A 26304-nucleotide genomic window follows, 5' to 3' on the forward strand; every position below is an offset into this window, starting at 1 on the left:
TCATGCTCGGGATTTGGGGCAGGGCCGCGCAGGCGAATTGGAAACAGGGAGACACAAAATGGCGTCGGCAATTAACGACAAAGATTTGCGGCGCAAACTGAAGGCCTTGGGTTTCACGGCCGGACCTATTACTGACAGCACCCGGTCGCTATACCTCAAGAAACTAGACCAGCTGCAGTTCGAGAAGAGTCAGAATGAACAGAGCGGTCGAGTGCTGCGGAGTCGCCAGAGCCTCAGGCCGCCGGAGGTGGAGAGCCCAGCCCCGGAACAGCCCAGAAGGAGGAGGCCCGACTTCACCTCCAGCGCCAAGGCCGACTTAGACGGCGGGCAGGCTGAGCCTGAGCCTGAGCCTGACCCTGACCCGCCCATTAGACAGTATACAGGGACATCGGGCAGATACTTCACGGATCGACTTCATGCTGTGGACGGCGGATATGAGGGGAAATCTGACCGCTTGAGTTCGCGTCGACACACCGGGATTTCTAGCAGCTTCAATTCAGATCCATTTACCAGGAAATCTGACAGCGCATATTCAGATCGATATACAAGGGCATCTGACAGCCTGAATTCAGATTCATATACCAGGAATTCTGACAGCGCATATTCAGATCGATATGCAACGGCATCTGACAGCCTGAATTCAGATCCATATACCAGGAAATCTGACAGCGCATATTCAGATCGATATGCAACAGCATCTGACAGCCTGAATTCAGATCCATATACCAGGAAATCTGACAGCGCATATTCAGATCGATATGCAACATCATCTGACACCCTGAATTCAGATCCATATACCAGGAAATCTGACAGCACGTATTCAGATCGGTATGCAAGGGCATCTGACAGCCTGAATTCAGATCCATATACCAGAAAATCTGACAGTGCACGTTCAGATCGATACACAGGGAGATATACGAGTCTCAGTTCAAATCGATATTCAAAAAAATCCGACAACTTATATCCAGATTCATATACAAAGAAATCTGGCAGCTTATATTCAGACCCCTATACCAGTATATCTGGCAGTTTACATTCGGATACCTACACAGGAAAAACTAACAGATTGTATTCAGATCCATTTGCAAGGAAGTCTGACAGCTCATATTCAGATCCGTATGCAAAAACATCTGACATCCTGAGTTCAGATCGATATACAAGCCTGAGTTCAAATCCAGACACAAGGAAATCTGATAGCTTGTATTCAGATCGATATGTAGGGAAATCTGACAGCTTGAGTTCAGATGTACGTCCAGGAAGATTGAGCAGCTTGTATTCAGATCGATATTTGAGGAATTCAGGCAGCCTCTATTCTGATGGCCGTTACAGAGGAAAGTCCGATAGTTTGTCTGAAAATGAACGCTACACAAGACAAACCCCTGGTGGACTACCCAAGAAGGAAGTGCAGAAACCTAAGAATCGTCTAGATAAATTTGAGTTTTACCTATCATGGTTTCTCCAGGTGGCAACAATTGTCCTTTGCCTCATTCTAGTGGGGTTAATCTGTGTCAAAACCTTAGGGTTGTTTGAAGGATCTGCAGAAGACGTAGGAGAAAATAGTAAGTACACACATTGCTTTTTGAAGTAACTAACCTTGATGTTTTGTTTACAGCTTTTGGTGGTAGTACAAAGTAAAATATTGTGAGAAGTACTGAGAGATTAAACAGACGCATACAAAAATATGATTTGATTCAGTTAAGGTGTAAATATTAGAAATTTGAGAGCTTTCAGAAATTGATTGGACAAAATCTAGCTGTTCTGTTAATCCTGTCCCATGCCTTGAGGACTGGAGTTTTATGTCTAAATACAAATTCCTTAATCCCTCTCCCTTGGGACAAAAATAAAAACACAGGCCTATGAGGAAAAAATATTTTTCAATATTGAGGGATATAGATAGTGCTGAAAGGTGAAGATGAGCCACAATTTTAATGGCTTGAAGGACTGAGTGGCCTACTTCTATTTAGAACATAAGAAATAGGAGCAGGAGTAGGCCATCTAGCCCTTCGAGCCTGCCCCGCCATTCAGTAAGATCATGGCTGATCTGTCGTGGCTCAGTTCCACATTCCCGCCCTCTCCCCATAACCCTTGATCCCCTCTCTTATCAAAAACCCATCAACCCGCATCTTAAAAATATTTAGCGAGGTAGCCTCCACCACTTCAACGGGCAGAGAATTCCAGAGATTCACCACCCTTTGAGTGAAGAAGTTCCTCCTCAACTCCGTTCTAAACCGCCCCCCCTCTATCTTGAGGCTGTGCCCCCTAGTCCTATTATCCTTTCTGAGAGGGAAGAGTCTCTCCACCTGTATCCTATCCATTCCATTCATCATCTTATACGTCTCAATGAGATCTCCCCTCATTCTTCTAAACTCTAACGAGTACAAGCCTAGTTTATTCAGCCTCCCCTCGTAGCTCAACCTCCTCAACTCCGGTATCAGCCCAGTAAACCTCCTCTGCACTCCCTCCAAGGCCAAAATATCCTTGCGTAAGTACGGCGCCCAAAACTGCACACAGTACTCCAGCTGCGGCCTCACCAATGCCCTATACAGCCGCAGCAAGACCTCCCTACTTTTATATTCAATCCCCCTCGCTATGAAGGCCAGCATCCCATTCGCCTTCCTGACCACCTGCTGCACCTGCAAGCTGGGTTTTTGCGACTCATGCACAAGGACCCCAAGGTCCCTCTGCACCGCCGCCTGCTGCAGTTTTTCGCCACATAAGTGATAATCCTTCCTACCATTATTCCTACCAAAGTGGACCACCTCGCACTTGCCAACATTAAATTCCATTTGCCATTTCTTGGCCCATTGGCCCAGCCTATCTAGATCCTTCTGTAGACTCTCCACACCCTCTGCACAATTTGCCTTTCCTCCAATCTTGGTGTCATCAGCAAATTTCGACACCCTACACTCGGTTCCCTCCTCCAGATCATCTATATAAATGGTAAATAGCTGAGGCCCCAGCACCGACCCCTGGGGCACTCCACTAGTCACCATCCGCCAATCCGAATAGCACCCACTGACCCCCACTCTCTGCCTCCTATTTGACAACCAATCCTCTATCCACGCTAACACCCTACCCCCAACTCCCTGTCCCCTGACCTTCTGCAATAACCTCCTGTGAGGTACCTTGTCAAACGCCTTCTGAAAATCCAGAAAGACCACATCCACCGGCTGTCCTCTATCCACTGCCCTAGACACATCCTCATAGAACTCCAGTAAATTTGTCAGACATGACTTCCCTTTAATTAAACCGTGCTGCGTCTGCTCTATCAAGCAGTTCCTCTCAAGATGCCTCGCTATTTCCTCCTTGATGACGGATTCTAACATTTTACCTACAACAGACGTTAAACTAACCGGCCTATAATTCCCTGCCTTTTGCCTGGCACCCTTCTTAAACAACGGCGTAACATTAGCCGCTTTCCAATCTTCCGGCACTTCCCCGGAATCCAGCGACGTCTGGAAAATAACCACCAAGGCATCCACTATCACCTCCGCCATTTCTTTCAGAACCCTCGGATGCATTCCATCCGGTCCTGGGGACTTGTCCACAATCAGTCCCTCCAGTCTGTCGAGCACCTCCTCTCTAGTAACAGTAATGTCATTAAGACCCTCCAGTCCTACCACCTTTCCATCTCTAACACCCGGCAAATTATTCACGTCCTCCTCCGTGAAGACAGAAACAAAAAAGTTATTCAGGACCTCAGCCATATCCCCATCCCCTACCACTAAGTCCCCCTGCTCATCCTCTAAGGGACCAACGTTCACCCTAGCCAGCCTCTTCCTTTTTATATATTTATAAAAACTCTTGCTATCCTTTTTTATATTAAGCGCAAGCCCAGCTTCATAGTTTCTCCTACCCTTCTTTATCATCATCTTTGTCAATCTTTGTTGACATTTAAACCTCTCCCAATCCTCTTCTCACCCACTACTCTTTGCTACTCTAAACACCTCCGCTTTTAATTTAACACTTTCCTTCACCTCCTTCGTTATCCACGGCTTATTACCTCTCCTCCTACTGTCCTTTTTGACCATCGGAATAAATTTCCGCTGAGCACCAAGAGAGATCTCCTTAAAGATCCCCCACTGCTCCTCAGCAGACCTACCTTCCAACACGCTCCCCCAGTCTACATTCGCCAATTCTTCTCTCATCCTACCGTACTCCCTGGGGCAATCTCTGCCTCAGTCACGTTCTTCTTGAAGGTATACTGAGAGCTAGGATCCACCACCAGCCACTTCAGTATTCCAGAAGCTCATTGCATTCTGGGAAAAGAAGAACTGTCTAACATCCAGTATGTTTCTACTGATGGATCAATTCAACTCATGTCTCTGGTCTTGTGAAATCTGTTAAACTAAACTATATCAATGAGGACACTATCCAGGCCACTAATTATTTTATAAATCTGTGAACCTACACTGATCTAAAGTAAATGGACCAAAGACCTTGGTCTTTCAGAGTAGTTGAAGTTTTTTGAGTGAGGAATTTTTCTTGTAGCTCTTCTTTCCAGTTCACTACATCATTCACCATATAGGAAGATCAAAATTTGGTGCACTACTCTAGATGCAATCTGATCAGCAACCTGTATACTGACAAAAGGATATGCTTCGGTTTACACAATGGTTCTATTAATGCAACGATATTCTACTAGTTCATGTGACTGTTTCTCTGGTGATGTTTTGGTGATGGACTTTGTGATCTGTGCATAACATATAGGACTGCTTCTCGGGCATCCCAGTATTCTTTTGTTCTATATTTGCACCAACATTTTAAATATAGTAGCTGAGTTTCAAACCTCATATCCTATATATGTCCAAGGCAGCCTACTTTTACTCTTCAAACTTTGGCCATTTTCACTTGTTTATCTGTAATCTTTTTCCATGCTATCAGTATATCAGCCCTTGTACAATATCCTTGATGGCCTTTTAAACTAACTCCAAAAGAGAAAATGCTGGAAAATCTGAGCAAGTCTGGCAGCATGTATAAGGAGAGAAAAGAGCTGACGTTTTGCGTCTAGCTGACCCTTTGTCGAAGTTAATTTTTTCAAACAAACTTCTCTATCATGTTGAAACTTAACCCGACTGAGGTCTCCCCACCCTGTCTGCACTGACTTCCACTGAGTCTCCCAGTGCAACAAATTCAAATTTTGAGTAATACTGAAAAAGAGACATGAAATCTAAGCTTTTTGTCTTGCATTTAACAGGATAGTTCACAAGAAATTACCAAATATTAACAGGGGAACAACAGGTTATACTTTACAGAAGAGAGTGCTGCTTGTTTGGCAAGTGAAGTCTTATTGGTGAAGGTGTTGTAATGGGAAATGCAGTATGTGGCCATTAGCTGTCCAGTTTTACTCAATTTAAACTAAGCAGATTGACTCTGGTCAACCATTATCCTGAGGCATGAACAGGCAAATGACCATTCCATAAGCCTTTGTTTAGGTGAAATAAGTGTAAAATGTGGACATGTTCCTTCTGTCCGTAAAGGACAGGACCTTGTGTGCAAATATATGTAGTTTTCAGCATGCATCAATGAGCCACACTCTGAGCCTGACTGATCTTAAATTGGTTTCAGTGTAATTCTTAGCACAATCAGTATTGTTTAGCAGGTATCAGCCAATCACAGAGTTGCATCAGATACAAAATTCAAATTTCTTGGGCTCATTGATGAAGCCTTTCATGGAATTGCTCTGTTTCATCTCTGTAATGATGCACAAAACTCTTTAGTCCTCTCACTTTCAGCATTTCCATTGCATCACCTCTTTTCCAGGTATTCCTAATTTCGTGGCAAAGCTTTCAGTCATCTTGGTCCTGATCTCTGAAACTTAATCCATGAATCCCATGCCATGTGAATTTCCTCTCTATTTCTCATGACACGGAAACAGAATAATCTACTATTTTATATAGTGATTTGTGAACTCTGTGTTACTAGGTTGTTACATATATACATTAGAACTGCGGGCCCCAGCTGCATGCAGTTCCTGAGTCCTGGTAGTCAAGTCCTATTTATTTTTTCATTTTTTTTTTGTCCTGTTTGAAATTTGGGTTCCTGGGGATTTGGAAAGATCTGTCCTTAATACTATTGCCTAATTGGTGAGTAAATCAGGAGACTAAAATCTGTAGTATTAACAGCTTACTGAGAATATGTATTTAAACTTTATATATAACCCTAATGCTCCTTATGCATCCTGTGGTCCAAAAAAGCAAATACTTGAGTATTCTTTTTCTGTATAATTCTGTATCTCTTTTAGTATGGACAAAAGTAGCAGGTTTGTCGCAACAAACAGACTTTCTGAAGCTTAAGATTAACCATGAAATGTGGGTGTTTATTTTCCATTAGGTTGATAAAGTGTTCATTTTGCACAAGAATATCTCCCTCTTTCTTTGTGGGTGGTCCACATTGTATCGTGAACACTTTAGATAAGGAATGAGAGACCTTTTGACTGCTTTTAATCTGTCAGGATGATGTGATTGAGGTATTTGAAATGTTAGAAGGATCCTGTGGTAGTGGAAATGAAGAAAAGAACACTAAATTAGAGCTGGGCCATTCAGGAACAAATTTAGGAACAAATCACTTTCTTATAATGGGTGAAGAAATCTGAAAGGCTTTTTTTCCTCCCCGATCCAAAAGGCTGGAATGATAGAACAATTGGTGTTTTTAAGATAGATTTTTACTGGGTAAGAGAAAAGATGGATAGAGTTATAGATCAGCCATGAATTAGTTAAATAGCAGAGCAGCTGCTGGGGGATTAACAGCCTACTCCTATTCCTAAAGTTCCTCTGTTAATAGTTATTATAACCCTTGAAGAAAAGCTAATATCCACAACAGCTGCTGCCTACTGTGAATAGTCACGTAGCTTCTAGATATTTCACTACATGTAACGCGTGTGATTTTTATTCTTAAGCTAAGGAATGATGAAAATTGGCTTTATGAGCAGTTAAAAACATGCTGTGCAGCTTTGGTACTGTTTTATGAAAATATAGAGCTTCCACAGTACAGCAAGCACTTTTTAGTCATATATACTATCAGGTAGATAGCTACCTGGTGTTAAAAAATCAACAACTTTTTTATGTTTTCAAATACCATGAAGTTACTGCTTGGCCCATTTGAGTCCACTTCCACCTGTCCTTGAGTAAGGTGATGAATTGTGCCATGTGTTTGAGAAAAACAGTGTACACATCTTTTCTAATTTCGGGATAGAATTACCAGGCTTTTTGCCAGTGATACTAAATACAGTTTCTTGTGTAACAAATTGATTTAGTTTGTGTCATTGGACATTTATAGCTTCTTAGAAATAAGACTAAATTCAGCTCAGGAGAAATAATGAAAAGATTTTATTTAAGTTGAAATTTAATGCAAGCAGTTAACATTTTGTAAATGTAAAAGTTGTATGTATAGCTTCAATAAAGATGACATTTTCAAGTAATTTTAAAATAATTTTCACATAGATCAAAATAAGTTTGAAACATAAGAATATAAAATGTAGAAAACATTTAACTGCAGCAAAAATGTATCACGATTACATTAGCAGTCACTTTAAAAATGTCCTTTATGCCTAAAGTAAAACTTCATGAGGAATTGTAGCCATCTGCATTGCAATATACCAAACGTACTGAAGGCAGGTATCAGTATGTGTCCAAACCTTTCTCTAATAGTTGGACACACACACACACACACACACACACACACACACACACACACACACACACACACGCAATAGCAGTATTGCTAAGGCTTGGATCACCTAGTTCTGTATAGAATGGGGATTAAATCTGGACTGTTCGTCTATTTATTTTTAAAGCGATCTTACGTGTAAGGCTGGGTTTTTTAATCCACACCAGCTATATTTCTGGGCTTTCAGCATGTTTTCAACCCTCAAACTGAATGCTTGTTTAACAGGGATAGTGGCACATAATTAATGCTGCCTCACAGCACCTGGGACCTATGTTTGATTTTGGTCTTAAGTGACTATCTGTCTGGAGTTTATACATTCTCCCCACGTTTGTGCAGGTTTCCTCTGGGTGCTCCACTTTCTTCCCACAGTCCAAAGATGTGTAGGTTAAGTGGATTAGCCATGGTAAATGTGAGGGGGTTAAAGGATAGGGCATGGATGCTCTTTTGAAGAGTTGGTGCAAACTCAATGGGCTAGATGGTCTCTTTCTGCACTGTTGGGATTCTATGATTATTTGTGCTACCAAAATTGCTGATCCTGAATATTCCTTTGCAACTTCATATAGTCTTGTTAAATGATATTAACATGAATTGCGATATTAAGACTACCTGCTTTTTACCTATTTTTCTATGCACCAAACTGAAAAGTATTGTTGGAATTTTCTGCATAGCAGACCAGATACTTGTATTTAACTATTTTGTGTGCTGTGTAGAATTATATCATCTATGGTTTTCTTTCATTATAGTTAAGATGTTGCCGGTGGATTGCAGCGGTAAAACAGATGCAGTGAGTAACCATTTTGTTTGCAATTACAGTTGACCCTTAGATGATGGTAGATTTTAGTCTGGATCTTGTATAAAACTCAATACACAAATCCAAATTTGATAAATACTCCACCATCCATGATAACAGCAGGGTTTGGCAATATTGAGGAGGTACAATATAAGTGCATGGATATTTTTGTGTATCTGAGCAAAGTTATATTTCCAATTAATTCACTTCAACTTGTGTCACAGCTTCAAAATAAGGACTAAAATCGTACTTATAACTTAGGTTTGAATTTAAGGATGATTAATTCTCTAGCTCTAACTCACCAAAATAATTACAAAATGCCTATTGGCAACCCATAACAGATCAGTTGTGGAACTGCATATTCTTCTCACCAGTTACTCCTATGGAGCTCTGTCTTCCTCAGCACAGGAACAATTTGACTTAAATTCAGACCATCGTTAGTCTAAACCTAAAACATATTTTACCCTTTTCAAAGCTGATTTGGACTCCTGATGCTGATACATATTTATACACATATTATGTATGTACATAAGTAGTTCAAAAATGTTGAGCGTTCACATGCTGATATTTGGCTGTGGCATTAATAGCTCACTGGAGATCACTGTTCTGTACTAGATGTGCAGTTTTTTTAAGCTTAAGTTTATTTATTCATGTCACAAGTAGACTAACATTAATACTGCAATGAAGTTACTGTGAAAATCCCTTAGTTGCCACACTCCGGTGCCTGTTTGAGTACACTGAGGGAGAATTTTGCATGGCCAATGTACCTAACCAGCATGTCTCGTGCAGAATGCCAAATGGAATAATTAGCAAAATGGTGTTTTCAGTGAAAAGCAAAATTGAACATCGCTTTATTTGCATGATATAAATGCGTGACTCTTATTCATAATATACTTAATACAGTACAGAACATTTCACAGTATTTAGTTTACACTTTTTCATTTTTGGGTATACATTCAATTGCATAGAAACAAAATTAGAAAATGCTGCAAAATCTCAGCGAGTCTGTGGAGAGAGAATAGGGCCAACATTTCCAGTCTGGATGACCCTTTGTCAGAACTCTGAGATTTTCTAGCATTTTCTGTTTTTATTTCAGATTCCAGCATTGGCAATATTTTGCTTATATCTTAAATTTCATGCGTTATTTGCATTACTATTTCAATTTCATTTAGTGAGTTTTATTTTTTTCTAGTTTTGCCAAGCTAAAGAACACAAAATCGTAATGGGCTTATTGTCTGAAATGTTTGAGCATTTGGCAGAAGTGGCAGGTAAGTTGGAGGATAATCTCAAAATAAGGAAGTATTCTTGCTGTAAGTTACAATATCTAACTACAAAAATGTAAGTTGTGAGCTGCAAAGTATGAAATTTACAAAACTAAGTTTAACACCTACCATAACATGGCTTTTTAAGAAGAGTTTAAATTGCTTAAATTAATCAAAATTGTAGTTAAGATGTCATGCAGCTAACTGAAAAATTAATTGTGTCCAACAACAAGGCTGAAGGATTTTATCTAGCCATTGTCATTAAACAGACTCTAAATTCAAGCCTGAGAGAACAGTCTGTTGCAAAGACAGTGACTTAAATCCAGCTCAACTTTCAGAAAAAAGTGCCTTGAAAAAGACTAAATTGCTAACATCCGTCAGCCACCTGTGTTTATTTTCATTTCCCTTTGCAGTTGAATACACCTCAAATACCCCAATGATCCTGACTGCAATGTAGACAGAATCTGATTGACAGCCCGTGATTCAGTCTTCTCTTTCCTTTCTTGCATAGCACAGTTGTTTTGAAAAAAATCATGAGGGGGGAGTGGAACTGAGGGGGGAGCAGAGGAGGGAGGGGGTTTCAGGCCAGGTGACTCCCATGCCTGCGTGCTATGGTGATTTGGAGGGGGGGGCAGGGCAGGGTTCCCTTCCCCTCTTTGGTGAGGACTTGGTGGTGCTCCCCTGGTCAGTCTGGGAAGGACCCAATTCATTTTTTAGGGAGGGTGGCCTGTCTCCGAGCATGATGTTTGGGGAGCCATTTAAAAATGATGGCCTGGTCTTGTTCCAGCAGGGCTGGCTTGTGAGTTGTCTGTGATGCATAAATTAGCATCCATTAAATGGGAGAATCACATCTGATTGATGCTGCTAATGCCAGCTGGAATGGGCACTTGTGTCCCAATTCGGGAGAATCACTGCTCATGTATTCTCAGGCAAAAGAGTGCATTTCATTTTTTAAATTCAGTGAAGAGGGAGTTGAGAGCGTTGCTCTTCAAAATCAGTGAGAAGAGAGTCAGGAGCTTCACTGATTAAAATTTGTGAGGAGGGAGCCGGGAGCTTCACTTTTCATAATTAGCGAGGAGGGAAATGGCAGCTTCATTATTTAAACATAGCGAGGAAAGCACATGAAGCTTTATTGTTCAAAATTAATAAAGAGTGAGACGGGAGCTCCACTATTTAAAATCAGTAAGGGAAGAAGATGAAAAATAAGGAGATGCAGATGAATTTAACAGCATTTTGCATCAGTCTTCACTATAGAGGATGCAACAAACAGGAATTAGAAGGAAAGAACCCCAGAAAATTTGCAATCATCACTGTAGTGGTACATTATTGGAACTGCAGTTGACATTTCCCTGGATCCTGATGGCTTTTTTTCTGTGTTCTCATTTGGCTAGTAAGTTGCATTGGGTTTTGACTTTCCAAAATTCCTGAGCTTCAAGCACGTTCCGTTAGATTGTAAAATAGCTAATATACCTCCTTTATTCAAAAAGGAAGGGAGACAGAAAGCAGGAAACTGTAGTCCAGCTAGCTTAACATCTGTCATAGTGACAATGTTAAAACTATTATCAAAGACATTATATAACAAGGCACTTAGATCAATTTAGTGTAATCTGGCAGAGTTAACATGGTCTTCTGAAAGGGAAATCACATTTGGCCAATTTATTGGAGTTCTTTGAAAAAGTCATGTGGATAAAGAAGAACTGGTGGATGTACTGCAGTTAGATTTCCAGAAAACATTTAAGGTGCCCCATCAAAGAAAGTGCTAATAAATTTAGACCTAAATAAATTTATAAGTGTCAGTTAATTTGGGATATTTGATTCTCCCTTAGAAATATACATTTTTAGTTATTAAGTAGATGATTGAATTTGAAGCAAATTGATTAACTCTAGAACTTTTTAGGTGAATTTGAATGTGGATCTGAATATCCATTGAAGAGCAAATGTGTACCAGTCACTGAAGTAAAGAGACACTTGGTGGTAAGTACTGGATCTAACCTGAAAGTACTTTTCAAGCCAAGTACAATCAGCTTTAGGTTAATTGCAGTTTATAGGATCAGGTGTTTTGGGCAATAAAACATGCTGTAGAAATGATTAACAAAGATCTGGGTGAAATAATATTGCTAATGCACTCATTAGACATTTGTTTGCCTACCCTGTTAATGTTGATATTCACCCATTTTATTTTGAATGAATTTTTAATCTTTTAAAATAGTGGACAAAGAAGTTTCATATAAATACAATTGTTTTGTACTGTATACTCATTTCTCTTTCCTCTAAACTAGTATTCATGTAATAAGAAACTATTGTTGGAATATGCAATGAAAATGATTATAATTGGTCATTTAGGCTAATTGCTATAAAAAATCATTGTGTTTTTTATGTCAGTTCATATGTAACACCAATGTATTTAGAAGTCATAAAAATCTGCAAGTGTACATCAGAATCAGTCTTTGGCCACATGGGAAAAACGTGAAACTCCTACACTGTGATCTGTCACCACTGGATTGCCTCCATTGGAATTGTACATCGGCCAAAATCTGAGGAGTACACACTTAAAACAAATTGATATATACTACTGTGTGTTGCCATCCAGTGAAATGTGACAAGCCTGTTTACCTTCAGTTTGAAGCTAGAAAAATCTGACTATGATATTTGGTTTTACATTTTCTCCCTTTCATTTGTCTAATATTCCTGGTATTGAGGGGATAAACATTTAGATTTTCAATTCCTTGTCATGTACTAGGATTGTGATAGAAACATAGAAGATAGGAACAGGAGGAGGCCTTTTGACCCTCGAGCTTGCTCCGCCATTCACTAAGATCATGGCTGATCATTCAACTCAATAGCCTAATCTTGCTTTTCCCCCATAACCGTTGATTCCATTTGCCCCAAGTGCTTTATCCAACCGCCTTTTGAATGCTTTCAATGTTCTGGCATCAACTACTCCTGTGGCAATGAATTCCATAGGCTCATCATTCTTTGGGTGAAGAAATGTCTCCTCACCTCCATCCAAAATCATCTACCTGAATCTTCAGACTGTGACCCCTGGTTCTGGACTCCCCTCACCATCGGGAACATCCTCCCTGCACCTATCCTGCCTAGACCTGTTTGAATTTTATAAGTCTCTTTGAGATCTCCCATCGTTTCTCTGAACTCCAGCGAAAACAATCCAAAGCTAGTCAATCTCTCCTCGTACATCAGTCTCGCCATTCCCAGAATCAGCCTGGTAAACCTTTGTTCCCTCAACAGCAGAACATCCTTCCTCAGAAACTGCACACAATACTTTGGTGTTGGCCTCACCAAGGCCCCTGTATAAATGCAACAACACATCCCTGTTCCTGTTCTCTAAACCGCTTGCAGTGAAGGCCAACATGCCATTTGCCTTCTTTACCGTTTGCTGCACCTGCATGCTTCTCTTTAGTGACTGGTGCACAGGGACACCCAGGTTGCGCTGCACTCCCTTCTCACAATTTACAGCTATTCAGGTAGTAATCTGCCTTCTTGTTTTTGCTTCCAAAGTGAATAACCTCACACTTATCCAAATTATACTGTATCTGCTATTGATTAGCCCACTCACCCAACCTGTCCAGATCATTTTGAAGAATTTATGCATCCTTATCACAGCTCAATCTCCCAACTTGGTAAACTTTCAGATATTACATTTTGTTCCCTCATCCAAATCATTAATATATATTGTGAATAGCTGGGGTCTCAGCACTGATCTCTATGGCACCCTGCTAGCTACTGTCTGTCAATTTGAAAAGCATCCATTAATTCCTACTCTTTGTTCCCTCTCTGCCAACCAGGTTTCTATCCGTGTCAATAGATTTCCTCCAATCCCACGAGCTTTAATCTTGCACGATAATCTCTTGTGCGGGACTTTGTCAAATGTTTTCTTCACAAAGAAGTACACCCAATGCAGTGATTTTCCATCTGTTCGCTGTAGTAGGTGAAAAATTGTGATCTGCGAATGCACAACTTCGCAATTGGTGCTCTTGGCACACTTGAAGGAAAGAAACATTTTTATTCCTAGATTATAAGAACATAAGAACATAAGAAATAGGAGCAGGAGTAGGCCATCTAGCCCTTCGAGCCTGCCCCGCCATTCAGTAAGATCATGGCTGATCTGTCGTGGCTCAGTTCCACATTCCCGCCCTCTCCCCATAACCCTTAATCCCCTCGCTTATCAAAAACCCATCAACCCGCGTCTTAAAAATATTTAGCGAGGCAGCCTCCACCATTTCAACGGGCAGAGAATTCCAGAGATTCACCACCCTTTGAGTGAAGAAGTTCCTCCTCAATTCCGTTCTAAACCGCCCCCCCTTTATCTCGAGGCTGTGCCCCCTAGTCCTACTGTCCTTTCTGAGTGGGAAGAGTCTCTCCACCTCTATCCTATCCATCCCATTCATCATCTTATACGTCTCAATGAGATCTCCCCTCATTCTTCTAAATTCTAACGAGTACAAGCCTAGTTTATTCAGCCTCTCCTCATAACTCAACCCCCTCAACACCGGTATCAGCCTAGTAAACCTCCTCTGCACTCCCTCCAAGGCCAAAATATCCTTGTGTAAGTGCGGCGACCAAAACTGCACACAGTACTCCAGCTGCGGCCTCACCAATGCCCTATACAGCTGCAGCAAGACCTCCCTACTTTTATATTCAATCCCCCTCGCTATGAAGGCCAGCATCCCATTAGCCTTCCTGACCACCTGCTGCACCTGCAGGCTGGTTTTTTGCGACTCATGCACAAGGACCCCGAGGTCCCTCTGCACCGTCGCCTGCTGCAGTTTTTCGCCACGTAAGTAATAGCCCTTCCTACCATTATTCCTACCAAAGTGGACCACCTCGCACTTGCCAGCATTAAATTCCATTTGCCAGTTCCTGGCCCATTCGCCCAGCCTATCTAGATCCTTCTGCAGACTCTCCACACCCTCCGCGCACTTTGCCGTTCCACCAATCTTGGTGTCATCAGCAAATTTCGACACCATACACTCGGTTCCCTCCTGTTGGCCTGAACTTTCTAGGTATTAAATCCTTTCAATAGCTGATTTTCTATTGTCCTTTGATGTGCTAGCCAGACTTCTTCCTGATACATGGATTGTGTGCAAGCACTGGCAATCCCCATGTAAATTTACTAGACTTCCCAAATTCTGCGATTGGACCGATCTAATAATAAATCTTCCCAGGAGCTTTACTTAATCAATCAAGCACATTGACTTGGGGTTACAGGTAATTGTGAATGACCTGCTCATTGAGGGTAGCACTGATATTACTGTATAGTATGTATAAAAGCTGATGTATACAATATTTGATTGGTGACTTTTGAATCTAGTTTGTTATCAAGCAACACTTTTGTCTCCCCAAGCACCAGCACATTTTATAAAAGACCACTTTTGACTGCTTTTCTTCAATCTTATTGTTGAATTTTGTCACTGAAGTTCCAAGGCTCATTGATTAGGGTAGCAGAAAAATTTTATTCTCAAACTATCTGTAGTTCAATGTTAAATTTAGGTCTGGATTCAAAACCAAATGCACCCTGAAATTTCCTCTTGAAAATGATCTGCACCATCTTAAATGTGGCAAAATAGAATGTTTACGAGACCATCTAGCAAAGTGGCTTGAAGGTATGTTTTTAAAATCCTCATTTGCTTCCCCAGGTTTCTGAAGTTCCTAATTCAGAAAAATTTGATGAGGCACTAGAGTGGATCATTCAGAGTACCCGGGATCTTGGGATTAGGTGAGTTATGTTTTCTTCTGAATTCTAGTTGGAACTAATGAATAGTATTTGGAAAAAAACACAGTCTCTTGTCGTTGTACATAGGCATGGATTCTACCACTTTATTTTTACCCTATCTTTTAAAAAAAATCTTTGAACATATAAAGTAATGGTCAATTGGAGAAGCAGTTCAAGTTTGAATCACTTTTTAGCCAGATTTGAAATAATATTTTTATCTCGTTCTTAATTTATTTTGAAATAAACATTTTGAAAACTGCAATTATTTCATTAGGAAATTTCACCAAGGCAAACAAGCAAACTTCTGTAATCACCATATATCTGTGTTTTGAAAAGACTTGTTAGAATGTTGATACAAATTAAGAGAAGAGATTGGATTAAAATGTCTTTTCTGCATGTCCAAATTTAAATCTGCTTTGGCAATCACAATGGCCAATGTTCAACTGTCTCAGCATTTTAAGTGGCATATTAATGGAGTTCAAGCATTATCCTTTATTTTTACAAAAGAAAATCATTTATACAAATAACATTAATGCAGCACTCTTCTCGATAAACTGCGACCCATGTTGTAAATTTAAGTGGATTGAGAAGATTAGTAGAATCCCTATAATGCAGAAGGAAGCCATTTGGCCATTGAGTCTGCACCGACCACAATCCCACTCCCTAACCTCACGTATTTACCCTGCCAGTCCCCCTGACACAAGGGGGAAATTTACTATAGTCAATCAACGTTTGGACTGTGGGAGGAAACTGGAGCATCTGAAGGAAACTCACGCAGACATGGGAAGAACGAGTAAACCCCACACAGACGGGGACCAGACCCTGGAATTGAATCTGGGTGCCTGGCACTATTAGGCGGCAATACTGTGCCACCATTGTAAAAAACATAGAACAGTACAGGCCCTTTGGCCCTCATGTTGTGCTGAGCTATGTCTGAACCCAAGATCAAGCTATCCCACTTCGTATCATTCTGGTGCGTTCCATGTGCCTATCCAATAACCGCTTGAAAGTTCCTAAAGTGTCCAACTCCATTATCACAGCAGGCAGCGCATTCCACACCCCAACCACTCTGAGTAAAGAATCTATCTCGGACATCCCTCCTATATCTCCCACCACGAACCTGATAGTTATGCCCCGTAGTAACAGCTACATCCACCAAGGAAATAGTCTCTGCACATCCACTCTATCTATCCACCTCATCATTTATTAACCTCTATTAAGTCACCTCTCATCCTCCTCCACTGTAAAGAGAAAAGCCCCAGCTCCCTCAACCTTTCCTCATGAGACCTACCCTCCAAATCAGGCAGCATCCTGGTAAATCTCCTCTGCACTCTCTCCAATGCTTTCACATCCTTCTTATAGTGAGTTGACCAGGACTGCACACAGTATTCCAAAGGTGGCCTTACCAAGATCCTGTATAGTTGCAGCATAACCCCACGACTCTTAAACTCAAACCCTCTGTTAATAAACGCTAATACACAGTAAGCCTTCTTCACGGCTCTATCCACTTGAGTGGCAACCTTCAGAGATCTCTGGATATGAACCCCAAGATCTCTCTGTTCCTCCACATTCCTCAGAACCCTGCCATTGACCCTGTATCCCGTATTCAAGTTTGTCCTACCAAAATGAATCACCTCACATTTATAGTTGGCACATTTCCTTCTTATTAGCCATTCGGTTTTTTTTAAATGAAGCAGCTTTAGATTTAGCAGTATTAAGGAGTGAAGTGGTAAAATGTGGCTTTGAACTGGAAATATGGCACATAAGAAATTATTGGTTTGAGGCCCTGCCTTCATGGAAGGCACTGCTTCCAACTGAAATGTTTTCTCATAGAAAGGCACAAAAATCAGTGAACCATCCCCTTCTACTGTTGGGAGCATTGGTTGATGAGGTAGCAAGAAAACAAAAATTAGGTGTTACAAATTTTCCCTTTTTGATTTTTTTGTACAAAACAGATTGGATTTTTTTTTCAATCATGAGACTTTATTCCCTTAATTGGAAACAGTGTACTGAAAAATTACAGTTTCGCCAAAGAAGTCAAGCCATGTAGCAAAGCATAGATAAACTTCGAAAGTATTTTTCAATATTAATTTTCTGCTGGGACTGTATGGTTCGTTATTTTGATCAAGTATTCTCATAATTATTTGAACTTAGAACAGGCAAAAATATGGGGGCAGCACAGTGACACAGTTAGCACTGCTGCCTCACAGTACCAGGGATCCAGGTTCAATTCCTGGCTTGGATCACTGTCTGTGTGGAGTTTGCACATTCTCCCCATGTCTGCGTGGGTTTTCTCTAGGTGCTCCAGTTTCCCCCCTCAGTCCAAAGATGTGCAAAATTGGCCATGCTCAATTCTCCCTCAATGTATTTGAACAGGTGCCAGAGTGTGACGACTAGGATATATTCACAATAACTTCCTTGCAGTGAGAATGTAAGCATACTTGTGACTAATAAATAAACTTTATTTATTAGCAACTTTAGGAAATTATTTCTTTTGTATATGTTCTCTAAATGGCCAAAAGTCTCTGGTTAAAATTTTGTCTGAGTTACCTGATGTTTGGCAGAAACAATCAGTTGATTTGAGATGGCATAATAATTAACAGTTTTGGTCCTCAGGCAAAGTTATTTGATAATTATCCTTAATAAAGATTGCCGCTGTCAAATTTGAATTATTTACCTGAGTCACTCTATATTGTGTGCGAGTGATTTAAAAACTTAATGACTATTGCAGCCATGCTCTTGAAGAAAGTTCATGCAGTTGTCAGTTTATATCTTTTTGCATATCTTGTTACAGGCTAGTTGGTAAAGATTCAGAAACAGCAGTAACTGCAGTGGATCAAGTGGTTTGTCTTGAATCTACTCGTCCACAAATGAATTTATATTGTCGCCTCCGCCAGTCTGTTCTCCTAATTCTCCACAGAATGTTAATCTTTATCTTGGGTAAGCCATTGAAAATGTTAGATGTAATACACTGGTTTAGATTTTAAAATGGTCAGTCCCACAGTAATTATAGTTGTCTCAAATCAAGATCTGTGACAAATTTGGCGATAATCATTGAAGAAAGCCCACAATATAAGAGAAGAGGAGCACTCGTGATTATGTTTAATGAGGAATAGCAGGAAAAGTTCTGAATCCAAATCATATGTTGCAGTATAGATATATGGGAAAATGTGATATATTTTAATGCATTTGTTATTTTCAGGTTACCTTAAATTTGTTAGTTCTTACTCGAATTGTTTAACAAAAACAGCACCTTTCCAACTATTTTAATGCATGGAATAATAAACAGTGATCATATTCTGTTTATTGCAAGCAGCCTATAATTTGACAAGTCCCCTCACCCTCTATAATTTGTTTATTGTAGCAAAACAGTCCTATATCATATCTCTGTGAAGTCACTGTGTTGTAGCAATAAATCTGCTTTGAGTTTGTTATATAAAGTAATAGGTATGCTAAATAATTAGTAAGGGTAAGTTACCAAACTGGTAGTATCTAGGTTCAATAAAGTTTCGCTAAAAGCACTTTGCCCTTGTATTTAAGTTGTCTGCCACAATCTTCTTGTTCTTTTTTTGATTTTTCCTCTTCCTTTTGCCTATGCCTTTCCCTTGGTGTACTTCTACATAACTTTCACCCAGAAGTGTCAGCTTGCTGTAGTGATATTTTGCTTGTAGGCTTTGGCCACTGTAGTCGTCTACAAATCAACAGTTTAATTACAATTTCAAACAATTTATTAACTGTGAAGCAATTTGGGAAACATCTTGAAGTTTTGAAAGCCACTAAACAAATGCAGGTTGGTTCTTTTAATTCTCATAACATTCCCTAGTGTTTTAAATTAATTAAGTAAGCTTTTTTTGTATTCTAAACAAACAACTGTAGTCCACTCGCTGGCTGAACATAAAAGTAAACTAGTACTCTACAATTGCGAGTGAACATGCATATTAATATGTAACACCAACCCCAACCATATACATCAGATAAGAATGGCAGGTTGTTCTGCTAGAAGGACATACTAAACCCATCCAACCTTAACTTTGAGAGCTTGTTTAAGTTGACTTCAGATTCTCTAACTGCTGGGATTGGGACTCATGTTCTCATTTTCTCAATTATCAAGCCAGTAACTTAGCCACTACACCACAGTACTCTGCTGTCACTATTTGTATCGCAGCCTTCACTTTTCCTGGCTCTATGAATCCTTCCCAGATCCCTCCTCCATTAAAAGCTTCCTCAAAACTACTTTCAGGTGAATGTTCTGTAAGCATGCCAGTCTTTATTGCTTTTGACCACTGTTCTTCATAGTAACCATAGATTAACTGTTGCATGTAAAGTTCAATGTGAAACTCTGAAACCTTACATTTTATTGTAAGGACCATTGCAACAATATTGATATAAACAGCACCTGTAATCCCAGGTAGTAGAAGATTTAGGTGTGATGAACAAAACAATGGTTAAAGATTTCAATTTTTAAGATTTTTTATGGGGGAAGAGATGAGATAAGGTGGAGGGATTTAGGGAAAGAGTTCTGGAGAGTAGAGACAGGCTAGCTGGAGGCTGCAATTTGGACATTGGAGCTGAGAGAGGAAGTAGACAAAATAAGCCAGATTTGGATCTTTAAAATTCATTCCCATTATAGTTTAATCAATTGTTTAATCAATTTATTATAAAAGAGCCAGAAAAAAATTTATGTGCTTATGAGGTTTTCTGTGCTTTTATAAAGCTTTAAGCCTTTTGTGGATTATATTGCTACTTCTGAAGTACCAAATGAAGAAAATGAAAGAACAAAAACAAGCTGTGTATGAAATGGTGAACAAAATCATAGGTACTGTATGATTTTTAAAAATAAAATTGTATGACGCTGCTAAAGTTGCAAATGTTTGAGTCATTGTGTGTGTGTGTGTGTGTGTGTGTCTGTGTGTGTGCATGCATGCAGGCAGTGTGTTTGTTTTGTGGCTGGCACATGTTCTTTTTCTCATGCTCTCTGTTTTTCAATTAAAATGTGTACTTTTACAATAGTAAAGTCACAGTTCTGGGTTATGACATAGCGTTAAAGTAGCTTGAAAATGGTTCAATTCTGTTCAGTTGATGGCAAATTAAGCTAGTTCCAATACAGTTGTGAAATTGAGCATTCAGATCAAATGATATTTCTAAATTTCTTTAAAAGCAGTTTTGAAAATGCTTTGATAACTCAATGAGTTTATCCAGTCAACCATACATGTCTGAAAAATCCGAGATATTTGATCTCGTTAGGCCACCATTAGAATCACCACATTTGTAATCAATAGCCAGATCTACCAGTCTCTGAAGAGTTAGAGACTGGAAGTACCCTGAAAGCTACAAGAGGAAGCCATCGGAAACCCCAGTGTAATCACATCTTTGATACATGGCTAGTTTAAATTCAGATTTCTGGTTTTACCCTGCTTGATTGGCCAGAGCTGTACAGACTTGAACTGTTTTCTGTAGACTTTCCCTGGTTTTTACATTGATTTACGTATTGCCTTAACTTCTGGTGGAGTGACAATTGAGTCAGATTTTTACTCTCCTTGAACCTTGAAATCCAAACAACCTAACTCACCGACTCAGACCTTGCTAAATTTGGACAAAAGTGTGTACCCTGAACCGAGCATTGAGGGCAGCTCAGTCACAGCTGGGGAAGCTGCTAGTTGTCACAAACCAGGTAAGTTTAAAGGTCCAGCTAGGTCCTTGAAAAGCCAGTGAGCAGATGCGTAAAAGGCCAGTGGGTAGGATTGGGAAGGTGACAGCGGATTGGGCTTGGGGGAATGAAAGGCTGACTTCGGATCATACCTTGATAAGCGTGGAGTGACAGATCGGGTCTTTGGAAGGGCGGTGGTGGATTAGACCTTGGGTTTGGGGGTATCTGGTCAGGCCTTGGATGGAGGGGATGGTTGTTGGGTCAGGCCTTAAAGTGGTGTGGGGTTGTAGGGTCAGGCCTTGAGAAGTGGAGCGTGGTTTGGGTAAGAGTCAAGCCTGGCGGCAGCTTTGTGGGAGAAGGTGGATAAAGTCGGGTCTGGTTGCGGGGGAGGCTTTGGGGCTGGCAGGGGGGAGCCCCATAGGTTGGTGTTCCCTTTGGGAGACAAAGGTCCTTAGGTGTAGGGGGAGTCCTGTGTGGTTTGGGGGGTGGGGGAGTGGTCACAGGTGGGATGTCTATTGGGGTTGGGCAGGGCAGTTATCCAGAAGATACAATTGGTTTTAAATCTTCAATTTTTCAATATCACCACCATTCCTGTCCTCTGACTGGCCATCCAACACCCCCCACCCCCGCCCTGCCCCACCCCACCCTGCATCATCACCATCTGCACATTTCTCAGCAACTTGGATTGGAAGTCCAGCCAAATGTGCAGCTCCAGACTAAGGTAAATAAAAAGAAGCAGAGTGGTAGTCCACTCCATAGAAGTTCTGCATCAATGGTTCTAAGTTAGGATGGGGAAGAATTGGCTTGGGTTTCCACTTCTTATCTTCCAAAGTTGTCATCCTCAAAGTGGGCTATTTTGAACATAGGGTATGATTTGGCTTGGAGTTGATTGCAAAAGTGTGGAATACTCTGATCCGTACTTGAGAGCTTCACCTGCAAACTCACAATTTTGTGAATATTCAAGATTAACTGACAATCAGGACCATATTTCATCAAATAGTCAGTGCCAAAGGTATAAATTGTGTCTTTCAGTTAATGAAACAGAATAGACTTAATTGAATTCTTTGTCTTACAATTACGTATGCCAGATTTTTGGTTCACAGACTTAATTTGATTTTAATTAGGTGTCATTCGTGCTCACAATCAAGACTGGGAAAAGGATTTAGAACTCGTACCTTATGTACCTGTTCCCCATGTCCGTGACACACTGATCCAACCTGAGGACAGGTGAGTTTACTAAGTTACAAGAAATAAATCTGTATGGCTTTTCATGTATCTTTGTTTCTAAACTCACACATAAAAATAAATGTCTGCACTCCTGCAGATATTTCTTTCAATCCTTCCTGCTGATTAATCTCATCAGCAGTGTAACAATATTTGTGCACCAAAATCAAAATATTGTTGCAGCTACTCATGCCCCATTATGCAAAACTTAAATATCCTTTTTGGTCGTGATAATTTAATTTATGCTAATTGTGCAAACAGACTTTGTGCTTCAAATGTTTTTTTTAAATATCACTCAAAAATAGTAGAATATTAATTACTGTACAGCTCACTTTATTTGCAGCAGATAAAAGGCTGACTTTACTGTGAGTTTATCACTGTCAGCAGTGCTATTAACCTAGAAAAAACAAACCTGCTGGTATATGCAAGCAAACATCACAGCCCCTTTCTTCTACTATCAGCTGAAAAATCATGTTCCAAGTCCTTTGTTTTGTGTATAAAAATTTCTATCTTGTTTGGAGATAAGTTGACCATTGACTCTGCAGTTCCATCATGTGGTTAGCCATAAAAATACCAAAGCAGTAATGTGACACTGCCCAAAAGGGGGAAAAAACCTGTATACAATACATGCAGTACTCCACGTTATGGCATTTGTGTTACAACAAATGACACTTAGAATGTTTATAGATTGACACCTTCTTTCAACTTTATAAAGTTGGTATTGACTTTATGACGTCACACCAGCACGTTAATATATGTACATCGACATTCTGCACCACCCATCTCCATGACTAGACAATGTCACTCTAGTCGTTATGCCATCTTTATCAGTCAAACCATTTGTTTATTAGGTTGGAAAGTAGTACTTTATTCTGTGAATCCATCTGTGAGCCAGTGTCAATTTTTTTTGGCACAGCCATCTCAATTTTAATGCATTTATATACTTACATTGTATTTAATATGCACTCAGACCTGCAGACATTCAAGGTTAGATAGGCAACTGAAAGTGATCAATGGCTTCCTTGTATCCCCCTATCCAAAGAACTTGTGCTAAGGTGTGTTGACATCAATAGCCACCTCAGCAACTTGACAGGGCAAGAGTTGAGAGCATTCAACACCACCGGGCACCCCGTAACAGATCTCTGGTCTTGGTTCAGGAACCATTTCCCTATTTATGGTATTATTATTGTGGGGAAGTCAGTCCCAATTTGCAATGTTTCACCTTACAGCACAGTTTCCAGGAACTAATTGTGTGTTAACTTTGTGGACTACCTGTAGATAGTATGCTAAGACTACAATTTCATGTCTATTATGCCTCATCAAAATTTATCTAAAACACGCATCTCTTTGTTTTTAGAATGTTTGTTTTGAAATAGAAAGTAAATTTTAATACTAACTTCATAAAACTTTTATTTTTTTAATCTTTTTTGCTTCAGGAAAAAGCTGAAGAAGATCTGGCAGAAGGCTGTTCAGTTCCTTGAAGCAAATGAGTCCCGAATTCGTACGGAGACACAGAGAATAAATGGAGAAGATTTCTTGGTCTGGAGGTGGACACAGCCTTCATCTCTTTGTGACTCAATGTGATAAATAACTCAATGTATGACACAGAGAGAAGTTAGGAGCTAACCTGCTGATGCGGTGTGTTGGCAGAGCAGCAGCCTTTACCATGTAGTGAACAAATATGTGGGTCTAAAGTTCTCCACACAGCAGTTAATATTGACTGGTCATTTGAAGGCAAGTGGTAAACACTACTCCATGAGAAGGGAGAGGAAATCACTGAATACCGTGGGTCATCTTACAATACATATTGACAGATTTTAAAATTATTATTGTTATTCATTGTAGGGATTGGCAAATCATTAGCAAGGCCAGCATTGCTTATCCCTAATATAACTGAATGGCTCTCCAGACTACAGTAAAGGGCAGTTAAGAGTCAACCATGGATTGAGGAGCTGGAGATGCTTATAGTCCAAACAGGGTAGATGGCAGATTTTCTCATGACAGGAGTGACAAATTCCAAAACTTCATAATTTCCAATTTAAGCTAAATTCAATTCTAATGGTGAGATTTGAACTATGTCTTCTGAATTATTAGCTCAAGCCTTTGGATTACTTGTTTAGTAACAAATAGTACAGTATAACTGTATTTATTAAAATCGATAGAGATACAGAAGCAGATTATTTGCTTCTTCTAACTGCTAGAGGATGCGCATAGTGTGTGGATATCCAAAAATACTAGGGAAAGAGAGATTTCCAGTCTGACAGCAATAAAATGATGTAAAACCCTGAACTAATCCTTCTATGTAAGGGGACTTTAGTTAGGTCACCCTGGGTTTTAAACACTTGATGTAGAGATGCTGACGTTGGACTGGGGTAAACACAGTAAGAAGTCTCAACATCAGGTTAAAGTCCAACAGTCAGGTGACGGAGGAGCAGCGCTCCGAAAGCTAGTGGCTTTTGCTACTAAATAAATCTGTTGGACATTAATCTGGTGCTGTGAGACTGCTTATTGTTTTAAACGCTTGTTTAGATTCTGATTTTGTGCTGTATTTAATTTTGCTGTACCAACCAACTTTCTGTCAGTTATGTCAGAAATTTTATCTATTTTGTGTAAGTAAGACACTTGTGTAAGACACTAAGTATATTACGTAAACCATATTACACATTTTGGAGTAGATTTTCTTTCGTACTGTACGTAACAAATATATTCTTTATAAACATGTTCAGTACACACTAGTTTTTCTCCCACAACTGTGTACAACTGACCTACCCTTTACCCACATCTGGTCTGTTTTTGAACTTCAGCAAAAGGATAAAGCAAATCTCCAAAGTTAGGTAGCTTAGATTATTTGTAGATGGTAATTTCTTCCAAAAGGTAAATTTTGTTTAACTTTATTTCTTAAAATGCAAGCTTATCCTTTCTTATTTTAAAAGGTGAAAACAGTTTCATGTAGTTATGTGATACCTCATGAAAAGTGATGGCTGAGTTGCAGCTTTTTTAAAAAAAAAACCTATTCACTTATTTTATATGGACGACTTAACTGTTTTACATATTAGAGGAAGACTATTTGGGAATGAAAAATGCAACAGGCAATGAATTTGAGTTTTATAGTGCTTTAATATTTAGTGGGTTTTCTATTTATTCATTCACATTTTTTGAATATGATGGAATCACTACAATACAGAAGGAGGCCATTCGGCCCATTGAGTCAGTACCATCCACAATCCCACCCAGGCCCTATTCCCGTAACCCCACACATTTATCCTGCTAATCCCCCGACAACATAATATGGCCCATCAACATAACCTGCACATCTTTGGACTGAGAGAAAACCAGAGCACCTGGAAGTAACCCACGCAGACACGGAGAGAAATGCAAACTCCACACAGTGACCCCAGGCCAGAATTGAACCTGGGTCCCTGGCACTGAGAGGCAACAGTGCTAGCTACTGTGCCACCATGCCGCACCAGCACTTGCTGCAAATCCCTGATTCTTATTTTACAATTTTTTTTGCATGAAGAAATAAGTGATTAAATTAGAATATGCATATCTTAAAACATAATAGCGCATGAACTAAAAAAACACTGCATTAGTAAAATATTTTTTTGTACACAGTTTCTTATTGGATCAGTATATAAATGAACCTTTTCATGGTTTATATTTTGTGTATAATTTAGTGAATTATGCTCACAATGTGCCAAACTGCTCTCTTTAAGGAAGTTAAACTTCTTGTAATTGAAAACACTAATTGAAGTCTCTGTGGTATGTTTTTACTAATTTCAGAGGCCAACTTAGCTGTATCTCTTTGCAGTTATCAGGATGGATGTTTGCTTGGAAAAAAGAAAAATTGCTTTCTACAAATTAATTGTCCATTTATATTAGTGATTGGTATAGTTTTTATGTGGGCATCTTTTTGTATTGAGTTTCACAATTTTTCAGAACCAAAATTATCTGAAGCGTTTAATAAAATATTAAAACAATG

General features: G+C 39.7%; 1 protein-coding gene across 1 annotated transcript; it reads left to right on the forward strand.

The window, feature by feature from the left end:
• Positions 1 to 26304, forward strand: LOC145357018 (uncharacterized). Its single transcript, XM_080210061.1, has 9 exons — positions 1 to 1559; positions 8412 to 8452; positions 9651 to 9726; positions 11618 to 11694; positions 15375 to 15454; positions 18246 to 18391; positions 20166 to 20267; positions 22223 to 22325; positions 23759 to 26304. The coding sequence occupies exons 1-9, from the start codon at positions 59 to 61 to the stop codon at positions 23904 to 23906; spliced, it is 2274 nt and encodes a 757-aa protein (XP_080066187.1). The 5' UTR covers positions 1 to 58; the 3' UTR covers positions 23907 to 26304.

This window comes from Carcharhinus amblyrhynchos, chromosome 22 (genome assembly GCF_965287045.1).
Source record: "Carcharhinus amblyrhynchos chromosome 22, sCarAmb.v2.hapA, whole genome shotgun sequence".
NCBI lineage: Eukaryota > Metazoa > Chordata > Chondrichthyes > Carcharhiniformes > Carcharhinidae > Carcharhinus > Carcharhinus amblyrhynchos.

What these genes read in the sequence shown, in the direction of transcription:
- LOC145357018 (XM_080210061.1), top strand. Translation starts at nt 59, where the DNA reads ATGGCGTCGGCAATTAACGACAAAGATTTGCGGCGCAAACTGAAGGCC. An exon ending in GCATTTGGCAGAAGTGGCAG is followed by an intron (nt 9,727 to 11,617) that starts GTAAGTTGGAGG and finishes AGAACTTTTTAG; the next exon opens with GTGAATTTGAATGTGGATCT. An exon ending in AATGGTGAACAAAATCATAG is followed by an intron (nt 20,268 to 22,222) that starts GTACTGTATGAT and finishes GATTTTAATTAG; the next exon opens with GTGTCATTCGTGCTCACAAT.